The sequence below is a fragment of the Dendrobates tinctorius genome, unplaced genomic scaffold, assembly GCF_039654945.1.
Source record: "Dendrobates tinctorius isolate UK_male_01 unplaced genomic scaffold, ASM3965494v1 ptg000045l, whole genome shotgun sequence".
Taxonomy (NCBI): Eukaryota; Metazoa; Chordata; class Amphibia; order Anura; family Dendrobatidae; genus Dendrobates; species Dendrobates tinctorius.
In genome coordinates this window covers 18,061,081-18,074,043 of record NW_027361713.1, presented here as the reverse complement: position 1 = coordinate 18,074,043, position 12,963 = coordinate 18,061,081, and the positions used below count along the sequence as shown (strand labels likewise).

General features: G+C 41.9%; 1 protein-coding gene across 1 annotated transcript in view; it reads left to right on the top strand.

Moving 5' to 3' along the window:
- Positions 1-11,857, top strand: part of ILRUN (inflammation and lipid regulator with UBA-like and NBR1-like domains) — a 291,746-nt gene extending 279,889 nt beyond the window's left edge. Inside the window, exon 5 of the mRNA XM_073575633.1 lies at positions 8,947-11,857. Within this exon, the coding sequence (XP_073431734.1) occupies positions 8,947-8,982 (36 nt within the window). The 3' untranslated portion in view covers positions 8,983-11,857. The remainder of the gene's footprint in view (positions 1-8,946) is intronic.
- Positions 11,858-12,963: the final 1,106 nt, after the last annotated feature.

Below are 12,963 nucleotides of genomic sequence, written 5' to 3'. Positions count from 1 at the left end.
AGTGCCTTCTGGGATAAGTGAAGAGTCTCCGCGAGCTCAACGATCACTGGGTTTTGGCCGTTGCAGCTGAAAAGAGGAAATCGGAAAACCAGGGGAAGAGTCTTGAGGAGATCATTTGCATATTCCCAGTGCCTTCTGGGATAAGTGAAGAGTCTCCGCGAGCTCAACGATCACTGGGTTTTGGCCGTTGCAGCTGAAAAGAGGAAATCGGAAAACCAGGGGAAGAGTCTTGAGGAGATCATTTGCATATTCCCAGTGCCTTCTGGGATAAGTGAAGAGTCTCCGCGAGCTCAACGATCACTGGGTTTTGGCCGTTGCAGCTGAAAAGAGGAAATCGGAAAACCAGGGGAAGAGTCTTGAGGAGATCATTTGCATATTCCCAGTGCCTTCTGGGATAAGTGAAGAGTCTCCGCGAGCTCAACGATCACTGGGTTTTGGCCGTTGCAGCTGAAAAGAGGAAATCGGAAAACCAGGGGAAGAGTCTTGAGGAGATCATTTGCATATTCCCAGTGCCTTCTGGGATAAGTGAAGAGTCTCCGCGAGCTCAACGATCACTGGGTTTTGGCCGTTGCAGCTGAAAAGAGGGCTCATCTTTCATCGTTTTTAAGAAATCTCAAGATGGAAGAGGCCAGGAGCCATTTGGTGAGCTGCATTTCTTGCTACATGTTCACAGACTTACCAGTGGAAAAGCCAAACTTCACATGCCACAAATGCAAGCTTGTGTCCCTGTTGGAGGAAAAGTTGCAAAATCTCGAAGAGAGGTTAGCTACGTTGAAGATCATTAAGGAAGGTGAAGAGTTCTTGGACAGAGCAGAATTATCTCTTCATGTTACAGAAAGAGAAGAAATTCGAAGTGCACCTGAAGAAACAGAGGAATGGAGACATGTGACCCAGAGAAGCAGGAGGATCAGGAGGCAGTCAGCACCCATACTGCTCAGAAACCAGTACCAGGCTCTCACGCAGGAAAACAATGAAGAAATACATCAGGATAAGACTTTGCCAACAAGCAGCAACCTTGTACGCCTTCAGAGTCCTCCTGGATGGAGAAAGAAAAATGTTGTGAAGAAGAAACGGAGAGTGGTGGTCATGGGGGATTCCCTGTTGAGAGGAACTGAGGCCGCTATCTGCAGACCGGATATAACTTCAAGAGAAATGTGCTGTCTTCCAGGTGCAAAAATTAAAGATGTGTCTGACAGGATATCAGGACTCTTCAGACCTACAGATGACTACCCATTCCTGCTACTACATGTGGGGACAAATGACACTGCAAGAAACGACCTGGAAACCATCTGCAGAGACTTTGAAGACTTAGGCAAGAAAGTGAAAGAACTGGGAGCGCAGGTGGTCTTCTCTTCCATCCTCCCAGTGGATGGCCATGGAACAAGGAGGTGGAATAAGATTCTGCAGGTGAACAACTGGCTACGTCGATGGTGCCGTCAGCAACGATTTGGATTTCTGGATCACGGAGTGAACTACTTATACGATGGACTACTTGCTAGAGATGGGGTGCACCTTACGAAGACTGGTAAGCATGTATTTGGAAGTCGCCTTGCTACACTTGTAAGGAGAGCTTTAAACTAGAACAACATGGGAAGGGAAGCAAAAGACCAGAAAAAGCCATACACCTGACAAATGCTATTGAGAACTCTGCTATTAGAAGTGGAAAGGAAGAACAAAGACGAAAGAATCTAATTAATAAAAATATTGGAGAAAGAGAAACCAATCACAAACTAAAATGTTTCTATACTAATGCACAAAGCATGGGCAACAAACAAGGAGAATTGGAACTACTAACACAGGAAAAGAAATATGATGTCATTGGAATCACTGAAACTTGGTGGGACAAAACACATGATTGGAATACAAGACTAGAAGGATACAACTTATTTGCAAGAAACAGACTTGATAAACAAGGAGGAGGTGTCGCATTGTATGTTAGAAACGCGTATATCTGCACAGAGATTGAAGCTTCAGAGACTGGGAGTTCTGTGGAAACTGTTTGGGTAAGAATACAAGGACAGAACAATGGAAAGGACACCATTGTAGGCATTTACTACAGGCCGCCTGTGCAAGCTGAAGCTATGGATGAACTCTTTATGCATCAAATGGCCAAGTTCTCAAAAAAATATGACATAGTTGTCATGGGAGATTTCAACTATCCAGACATTTGTTGGGAATCTCTCTCAGGCAAAACTAACAGATCAAGGAAATTCTTATCCTCTCTTGCTGACAACTTTATCTTCCAAAAGGTAAGGGAGAAAACAAGGGGAACTGCTACCTTGGATCTAATCCTTATAAACAGGGAGGAAATGGTTGAGGAGGTAAAAGTGGCTGGGACCCTAGGAGGTAGCGACCATGCTATTTTAGAATTTTGGATAACTAGAGGCGGAAGACCTGTGAAGACTCAGACGTCAAGGTTAGATTTCAGAAAAGCAGATTTTAAGGGATTCAGAAAGAGAATTGGAGGGATCCAATGGCTGGATATCCTTAAAGACAAAAATGTCCAGGAAGGATGGGAAATCTTGAAAAATGAAATTCTCAAAGCACAGTTGTTAACAATTCCGAAAAGAGGGAAGAATAGGAAGCAGTTAAGGAAACCAGGATGGATGAACACAGAACTTAAGCACATGCTAAAAAGGAAGAAAAAAATGTTTATAAAATGGAAAGAGGGAGGCATATCTAAAGAAGAATATAATGCTGTCTGCAGAACCTGCAGGGCACAAATCAGATTAGCTAAAGCTGAAAATGAATTGAGGCTTGCAAGAGATGTCAAAAGCAATAATAAAGGATTTTGGGGATATGTCAAAAGTAAAAGAAAAGTCAAAGATGCTATAGGATTTTTACAGGATGAAAATGATGAAATGGTAAGACAGGATGTTGAGAAGGCTGAACTTTTAAATTCCTATTTTGCATCTGTTTTCTCTCAGAAAGGAAATGTAACATCAACTGTTATTCACTGTCCTATTAAGGGAATAGAAGAATCCAGGATATCTATAAACAGAAAGATAGTGAGGAAACACTTAGCTAGCCTAAATGAATTCAAGTCTCCAGGTCCAGATGAATTACACCCCAGAGTACTGAAGGAGATAGCAGAAGAAATTTTTGAACCCCTCTCTATAATCTTTGAAAATTCTTGGAGAACAGGAGAAGTGCCAGAAGACTGGAGAAGAGCAAATGTTGTTCCTATCTTCAAAAAGGGGAAGAAGGTGGACCCAGGTAACTATAGGCCGGTGAGTCTGACTTCTATACCAGGAAAGATCTTTGAACAAATTATTAAACAACATGTATGTCAATACCTGGATAAGAATGAAGTGATTAAACAGAGTCAGCATGGGTTTGTAACTAATAAGTCATGTCAGACTAACTTAATTTCCTTCTATGACGGTATCACTGATTGGGTGGGTCAAGGAAATGCTGTAGATATAGTATATCTTGACTTCAGCAAAGCATTTGACAAAGTCTCTCATACAATCCTTATTGAAAAAATGATTAAGTATGGAATGGACAAGGCAACTGTTAGGTGGATTCATAACTGGCTTAGTGATCGGACCCAAAGAGTGGTCGTAAATGGCTGCACATCCAGTTGGAAGAATGTCTCAAGTGGGGTACCACAGGGCTCTGTCCTGGGCCCTGTATTGTTCAACATCTTTATCAACGATTTAGATGAAGGAATTGAGGGTAAACTGATTAAATTTGCTGATGACACAAAGCTAGGAGGGATAGCTAATACTAGAGAAGAGAGAGAGAGGATTCAAAAAGATTTAAATAAACTGGAGAAGTGGGCAGCAACTAACAGAATGGTTTTTAACAGGGAGAAATGCAAAGTACTACATCTGGGCAATAAAAATGGAAAAAGCATATATAGAATGGGAGGAATAGGGCTAAGTGACAGCACATGTGAAAAAGACTTGGGTATACTAATAGATCACAGACTGAATATGAGTCAACAGTGTGATGCAGCAGCAAAAAAGGCAAATGCAATTCTAGGATGTATTAACAGAAGCATACAGTCTAGATCACGTGAAGTCATTATTTCCCTCTACTCCTCTTTGGTCAGACCTCATCTGGAATATTGTGTCCAGTTTTGGGCACCACATTTTAAAAAAGACATCAACAAACTGGAGCAAGTTCAGAAAAGAGCGACCAGAATGGTGACCGGTCTGCAAACCCTGTCTTATGAGGAAAGGTTGCAGGATTTGGGAATGTTTAGTTTGCAAAAGAGAAGACTGAGAGGAGACTTAATAGCTGTCTACAAATATCTAAAGGGCTGTCACATTGTAGAAGGATCAACTTTATTCTCATTTGCACAAGGAAAGACTAGAAGCAATGGGATGAAACTGAATGGGAGGAGACACAGATTAGATATTAGAAAAAACTTTTTGACAGTTAGAGTGATCAATGAGTGGAACAGGCTGCCACGAGAAGTGGTGAGTTCTCCTTCAATGGAAGTCTTCAAACAGAGGCTGGACAGACATCTGACTGGGATGATTTAGCGAATCCTGCTTTGAGCAGGGGGTTGGACCAGATGGCCCAGGAGGTCCCTTCCAACTCTACGATTCTAAGCTTCCCTGACACATTGTAACGGAACGTACTACTCAGCAGTACCTCTGCTGATCATTATGATCTTTCAGTATCCTACACCTATCAGGGTAATGGAGATGATTATACTGCTGTCCTGGGACACCCACACAGCACCCCCTAGCGGACACAGCGGTCACTGCACCACAATATATATATATACATATATATGTGTGTGTATGTTTGAGTGTGTATACAGTACAGACCAGAAGTTTGGACACACCTTCTCATTCAAAGAGTTTTCTTTATCTTCATGACTATGAAAATTGTAGATTCACTCTGAAGGCATCAAAACTATGAATTAACACATGTGGAATTATATAATTAACCGAAAAGTGTGAAACAACTGAAAATGTCTTATATTGTAGGTTCTTCAAAGTAGCCACCGTTTGCTTTGATTACTGCTTTGCACACTCTATTCATTCTTTTGATGAGCTTCAAGAGGTAGTCACCGGAAATGGTTTTCACTTCACCGGTGTGCCCTGTCAGGTTTAATAAGTGGGATTTCTTGCCTTATAAATGGGGTTGGGACCATCAGTTGTGTTGTGCAGAAGTCTGGTGGATACACAGCCGATAGTCCTACTGAATAGACTGTTAGAATTTGTATTATGGCAAGAAAAAAGCAGCTAAATAAAGAAAAACGAGTGGCCATCATTTTGAAAATTTTGAAAGTGTCCCCAAGTGCAGTGGCAAAAACCATCAAGAGCTACAAAGAAACGGGCTCACGTGAGGACCACCCCAGGAAAGGAAGACCAAGAGTCACCTCTGCTGCGGAGGATAAGTTCATCAGAGTCACCAGCCTCAGAAATCGCAGGTTAACAGCAGCTCAGTTTAGAGACCAGGTCAATGCCACACAGAGTTCTAACAGCAGACACATCTCTACAACAACTGATAAGAGGAGACTTTGTGCAGCAGGCCTTCAAGGTAAAATAGCTGCTAGGAAACCACTGCTAAGGACAGGCAACAAGCAAAAGAGAATTGTTTGGGCTAAAGAACACAAGGAATGGACATTAGACCAGTGGAAATCTGTGCTTTGGTCTGATGAGTCCAAATTTTAGATCTTTTGGTTCCAACCACCGTGTCTTTGTGCGACACAGAAAAGGTGAACGGATGGACTCTACATGCCTGGTTCCCACCGTGAAGCATGGAGGAGGAGGTGTGATGGTGTGGGGGTGCTTTGCTGGTGACACTGTTGCGGATTTATTCAAAATTGAAGGCATACTAAACCAGCATGGCTACCACAGCATCTTGCAGCGGCATGCTATTCCATCCGGTTTGCGTTTAGTTGGACCATCATTTATTTTTCAGCAGGACAATGACCCCAAACACACCACACCTCCAGGCTGTGTAAGGGCTATTTGACCAAGAAGGAGAGTGATGGGGTGCTACGCCAGATGACCTGGCCTCCACAGTCACCAGACCTGAACCCAATCGAGATGGTTTGGGGTGAGCTGGACCGCAAAGTGAAGGCAAAAGGGCAAACAAGTGCTAAGCATCTCTGGGAACTCCTTCAAGACTGTTGGAAGACCATTTCCGGTGACTACCTCTTGAAGCTCATCAAGAGAATGCCAAGAGTGTGCAAAGCAGTAATCAAAGCAAAAGGTGGCTACTTTGAAGAACCTAGAATATAAGAAATATTTTCAGTTGTTTCACACTAATTATATAATTCTACATGTGTTAATTCACAGTTTTGATGTCTTCAGAGTGAATCTACAATTGTCATAGTGATGAAAATAAAGAAAACTCTTTGAATGAAGGTATGTCCAAACTTTTGTTCTGTACTGCATATATAATTTGGCACAGTCGCACGTCTGGACCCCGAGAGCGTCCTAAGCTTTGTTGTGAGGCGAAATTTTAACCCCGCGCGTTCCAATTCACCAATTTTGCCCCCATCTACATACTGGGGGGAAAAGTGTGTGTGCGTCAAGTCCCGCCCCTCATTGTGATGTCATAATGCCCCTATTTGCATACTGGGGAAACAGTGTGTGCGTATCAAGCCCCGCCCCTCATTATGATGTCACAATGGTTGCCATGGCGACGCTGATGTCATCATAGGTTGCAAGCCCTGCCGCCGCTCATTATGATGTCATAATGGTTGACTATGGGATGGAGGATGTGTGATGGGTATATGGGCACTGGACTATGGGATGGAGGATATGTATGACGGGTATATGGGCATGGGACTATGGGATGGAGGATGTGTGATGGGTATATGGGCGTATATGTCACTTGACTATGGGATGGAGGATATGTTTGATGGGTATATGGGCACGGGACTATGGGATGGCGGATATGTATATGGGCACGGGACTATGGGATGGAGCATGTGTGATGGTATATGGGCACTTGACTATGGGACGGAAGATATGTTTGACGGGTATATGGGCACTCGACTATGGGATGGCGAATATGTATGATGGGTATATGGGCATGGGACTATGGATGGAGAATATGTATGATGGGTATATGGGCATGGGACTATGGGATGGAGAATATGTATGATGGGTATATGGGAATGGGACTATGGGATGGAGGATGTGTGATGGGTATATGGGCACTGGACTATGGGATGGAGGATATGTATGATGGGTATATGGGCACGGACCTATGTGATGGCGGATATGTATGATGGGTATATGGGCACTCGACTATGGGATGGCGGATATGTATATGGGTATTTGGGCATGGGACTATGGGATGGAGGGTGTGTGATGGGTATATGGGCATGGGACTATGGAATGGAGGATGTGTGATGTGTATATGGGCACACGACTATGGGATGGAGGATATGTATGATGGATATATGGGCACGGGACTATGGAATGGCGGATATGTATGATGGGTATATGGGCACGGGACTGTGGGATGGAGGATATGTATGATGGGTATATGGGCATGGGACTATGGGATGGAGGATAATTATAATTTGCTATAACTAACCACAGTTAGTTACTATGCCTGGGCAGCGCCGGGCTCTTCAGCTCGTATATACATATATATATATATATATATATATATATATTATGTATAATATGTGTTTGTGTATGTATATACATGTGTATGTATATAATCTCTTCCCGGACTTCAGCTCCATGAAGGAGGAAGCGAAAACTTATATCCCGCTGGGGGGGAAGAAGCAGCGCAGTATGTGAGCGCATGCCATAGGCTGCGAGAAAGACAACCATGATATGCCATGGACTTCATTAGACCCCACCCTGTACCCCATTCATCATTCCCTCAGTCCCCACCCACTGTCCCCACAGTCCCAACTCCCTATTCTCTATTCCCTATTGTACACGTGCTTTGGCAAAACAAATGTTTATTTGGTCTTGGCAATAAAGCTTCTTTGAAATTGGTTTTTGCTATCATTTGCTGGGGCAGTAGTGTGCGAGTAGCTGACGCTGATAAGCTCAACAAACTTATCAAGAATAGTCAGTCAAAGAAAAAGAAACATCCGGCACTGTCCCTGAGAAAGAAATACCCGCAAAGTCACTTATAACCGCTATCAGTGTGACACCTGTAACCCTTGCTGAACGGGTGCTCTATCCATGTGAAGAAAAAACATGAAATATAGTAGAAAAAGACAGCAGGATGGCACTCACCGTTCTCTTGAAATGATTCACTTTATTTCATATTAATAAAGCATAGGCAATGGCACGGGAGAAATGCAAAAAGACGTCCGTCTTTTTGCATTTCTCCCGTGCCATTGTCTATGCTTTATTAGTATGAAATAAAGTGAATCATTTCAAGAGAACAGTGAGTGCCATCCTGCTGTCTTTTTCTACTATGAAACTTATCAAGAAGGCAAGCGCGGGTGTTAGCCTCCATTTTGACTCTTTTGAGGAGGTTGTGCAAGATAGGATTCAGAAGAAGTGTAGAGCTATAATGAACAATAATACACACCCACTATCCGAGCTGTTCTTGAAGCAAAAGAGCACATTCAGCAGCCGTCTAATCCTACTTAGGTGCAAGAAGGAGAAATTCAGGAAATCGTTTGTGCCTACTGCTATGGGGATATATAACAATTTCCTAAAGGTGAAAGACGACAATGACCTATGACTGGTGCACTAATAGCAATGATCAGAGATTTAAGTACCTGCACTTACACTAATTTGTTAAGTTGTGTGGTTAAACATGTGAAAGATCTGTGTCTAGGAATTACTTTATGTAATGCTGTTTAGAATGTTTGGAATGCTGTTTGTAATGCTGCTGTGATACCATAATTTCCCTCTGGATCAATAAAGTGTATCGTATGTATGTTCATATGTATGTATATGTGTGTATGTATTTGTATGTACATATACATATATTGTGTGTTTTCGCATTCACGTAAATAGTGTATAATACTTACAACTTTTTTTTTTGCAGGGTGTGCACGGGCCTTACCCTTTTGGAGAATCCTAAATAGAAGCTTTATTTTTCTCCATTGCCTTTTGTCCGCTTCACACTCCCTGAAATAGGATGACATCTGCGAGGTAGCTACTGAAGAACATGTGGGGATAGTGACTTTATTGACCTTGTAAATTGGATTCCGGGTGCTGTTTTTCTCCTCCAGAGCTTGTGACACAGACTGTACACCCCTACCAAGAACAAACAGACAAAATGCTATCATATGCAGGTGCAGGAGATCAACATAGAATTCTAAGTCAGTTGTTCCAACTTGTTTAATGCAAGATTTACCAACAATTTGATTTCATCCAGATGTTAAGGTTTTGCACAAGTCTTTCAAACAATGCATTAATTTAGGTGTGTTTTGTTGTTGTTTTTTTATATGGTTAAAATAGTCATATGACTAATTTCTTAAAGTGTTATGTTGCAATTATTGCTAATAGCCCTGAGTTTTGGTGGTGGAAAATTTCCACCAGAACATACACCACACACAGACACACACTAATGCTCCGGTGGAAAGATGGATCATCCACTTACATAGATGTGGTGTGCGTCTCTTATAATAGATATACAGGAGTAACTTGCAATTGCTTGCCACATTACATTGGCTCCTGAATAACAGGGCTTTTATGCTTTCATTTTTATGTTATTTGCCGTTTTCTTTGTGGGTATTCCCTCATGCCTATTATAAATCTCAATATACAAATTTATAGGACAGGAAAGAGTTGTAAGCCATATATCATAAACAAGTAAATTCCCTGCCATCTACGTTGTCCTGTACTGTAAATGTTACTTGAATCTCCATAATGATCCTACTAAATTCTCAAAGCAAGTAGTTTTGAGAGCATAGAATTTCGGAAATAGTTGCTATACTTTCTCGGAGCATTCACAGGGGCCATTTTAAAGCATTCATATCGGGCGCTGATTAATGGTAATTCTCAAATAGTTTTACACTGTTAAAATATTTGAAATCTGTTTTTGAGCATACAATTAAATTGTTTTTCCCATCTTCATAAATGGGCTTTGTTAGTGCTTGGAAATACAGACAGTTTTCTGCTTATTAACATTTTCAGTTCATTTGATTGGGAGACTGACCACTGCTGCTAGACAGATCATGTGCCGTGGGTAGAAGCTCTTTTCTATATGGCTTGTAGGCACTATTTTGAAGCTGGTCAGGATTTCAGAAGTGCGCTATTGCCAAGGTTTAGGTGCGTCGGTTCAGTGCTTACAAGCTAGATAGTAGCGATGGTTGGTCTCCTAGGCAAACTTTAAAGGAAAGAAAACCTGATTTTCTCAAGATTGACTGCAAATTTTGATCAGCAGTAAATAGTAAAAGTGCTTGTTTTTACAAGCACTATACAATAAAATGTCCAATGAAGAGGACACTTTGGGAGGATTTGTTGCAAGGAAAGTTATTGCATAATAGTGTACATTTGAATTACTGTTTTTTTTCGGGTACCTGTCAGCCTCTTTGTGAACATATTTCTGTTAACATATACGGTAGATAGTGTTGGAGGTTCTTGGAGCAGTTACTGCTTGATTCTTTTTACATACCGTAATTTATCTGAAAATTAGGATTGCCATCACAGAAAAGTTTGTAATTCTCAAGACCAGTTCAAAAGATTTTTTGTTTGTTTTCCTAACCCTTATTCACAGCCTGAAAGTTACATGGGTGTTGCCATCCCCTACATTTGACATATCTACAAAATATTACATGAATGTATTACAAATGCTGATCTCACTGCTTGGACCTGCATCATTGTCGATAGAGCCCCATCTCCAACATGTCGGTGAATAGAGAGATGATTATACATCTTTTACCTTCTTCATTAATTTGTATTGGAATTCCAAAAATTGCCGAGCATGTTTGTTTTGGAATAGCAGAGCAGGATATATGGATAATTATGCTGTGCTGCAGGTTAAAAAGATATCCATAATGGTGTTGGACAAAGAGCAGTTTTATTAATCTACTCGTTTCAGAGTTGAACAAACAGGTTGCATTTATTCCTGATGAAGGAGGTTGTTCAAGTCTGAAACGCATACAATTTTAAAACTGCTCTTTGTTCAACACCATCATCTCCATTAGATATTTTCTTGACCAGCAGTGCAGAATTATCCATAAATCCTTTACTACTATTGTATTTTCTGCTGGGTGTATTTCAGCTGCATAGGCGTAGTGCCTGACACGACTCGGCTAGATCAGCAATACTATAGTAGTTACATTTATTGCCCATGTAATGCCTTATTTTGGGCTTTTTGTCACTTTTTAGCTATCCTGCAAGCATGTTTGGAAATTTTTAGAGCTTCCATATGAATAAGTGATGAGTGACTCGCATGAGCAGCCATCACTCAGCGAAATGGCGGCATGCACCGCATTTTCTAAGTTGAAAAGGGACCTTGATCTATCATACATGCATGGCATAATCTATTGATATGTCTTAAATTTATGGAATAGGAAAATGCCTTTATATTTGCTCCCCACAATATTTTACGATCCCCAAGCGGTACTCTTTGTAGTGTTGAAGGATCTAGATCCATGTTTGGGAAACTTTTCCTTAAAGGTTTTTTTTTTTAAGAACATGCTTTCAAGCCATATATCCGAAGATAAAATATATATAAAGTATCTATAAACAGAAATAATTTTGGCATAAAAAAAAATCTCCTTGTTTGATGTATTTTTTTATGGTGTGAGAGTTCAGTAGGTAGGGAGTGTGCTCAGGGTCAGGCATGCATGTGACGAGTGTGCAGAAGAGTGCTTGGGAGTTTGGGGGGGTTGGGTTTAAATGCTTGGAAAAACTGAAAAAAAGACAAAAAATGAAAACTGAAAAAAATTAGGATTTTCCCTATTGTTTAAATGAAATTTCTATCAATAAATTAACGTGAAAAAATCCTTGTTCTTTGTCGTCTACATTTTATGTGTTACTTGACACCTACATTGATATCTGATTACCGTATATACTCGCGTATAAGCCGAGATTTTCAGCACATTTTTTTTGTGCTGAAAACGCTCTTCTTGGCTTATACACAAGTCATTGCCGGCAGGGGAGCAGAAGACATCATATTCACCCTCCTGGTGTCATCACTGCATAAAAGTCCTTGCATCTCGGGCACCGACATCTCTCTTCCTGTCTTCCTTCCTGTGCTGAGCGGTCACGTGGTACCGCTCATTAAAGTAATGAATATGCACAATATCCACTCCCATAGGCATGGAGCCGGCGCCCGAGATGCATGGACTGAGACGCAGTGCCAGGAGGGCGAGTAGGATCGGGGGAGGGTGAGTCAAACGATATTCACCTGTCCCCCGTTCCACCACCGCGCTCTGTCTTCCGTGTCCTCTGGGTGACGTTCAGGTCAGAGGGTGCGATGACTTGGTTAGTGCACGCCCTCTGCCTGAACAGTCACTGCAGAGACACACAACGGCACGCGGCAGTGGAACGGGGACAGGTGAATATCGCAAGTACCAGGGGCCTGAGCGGCGACACCGGCACCTGGCCCCCAGTGACGAGAAGTGAGTATGTAATTTTTTTTTTTTTTGTAAATCGCGGCAGCATTATATGGGGCATATTTTAATATGGAGAATCTTATGGGGCCATCATTAACCTTTATTCAGCATTATGTGGGGCATATTTTTGTATGGAGTATCTTATGAGGCCATCATTATCCTTTGTGCAGCATTATATGGGATATATTTTAATATGGAGCATCTTATAAGGCCATCATTAACCCCTTTCTGCCATATGACATACTATCCCATCCATGTGCCCTGGGACTTAATTCCCAAGGACGGGATAGTACGTCATAGCGATCAGCGGCGCTCACGGGGTGAGTGCCGATGATCGCGGCCGGGTGTCAGCTGATTATCACAGCTGACATCCGGCACTGTGTCAGGGACGGTCACGGACCGCCCCCAACACGTTAACCCCTGGTACACTGCGATCAAACTTGATCGCAGTGTACCGGGGATTTAGGGAAGCATCGGCAGGGAGGGGTCTCCCT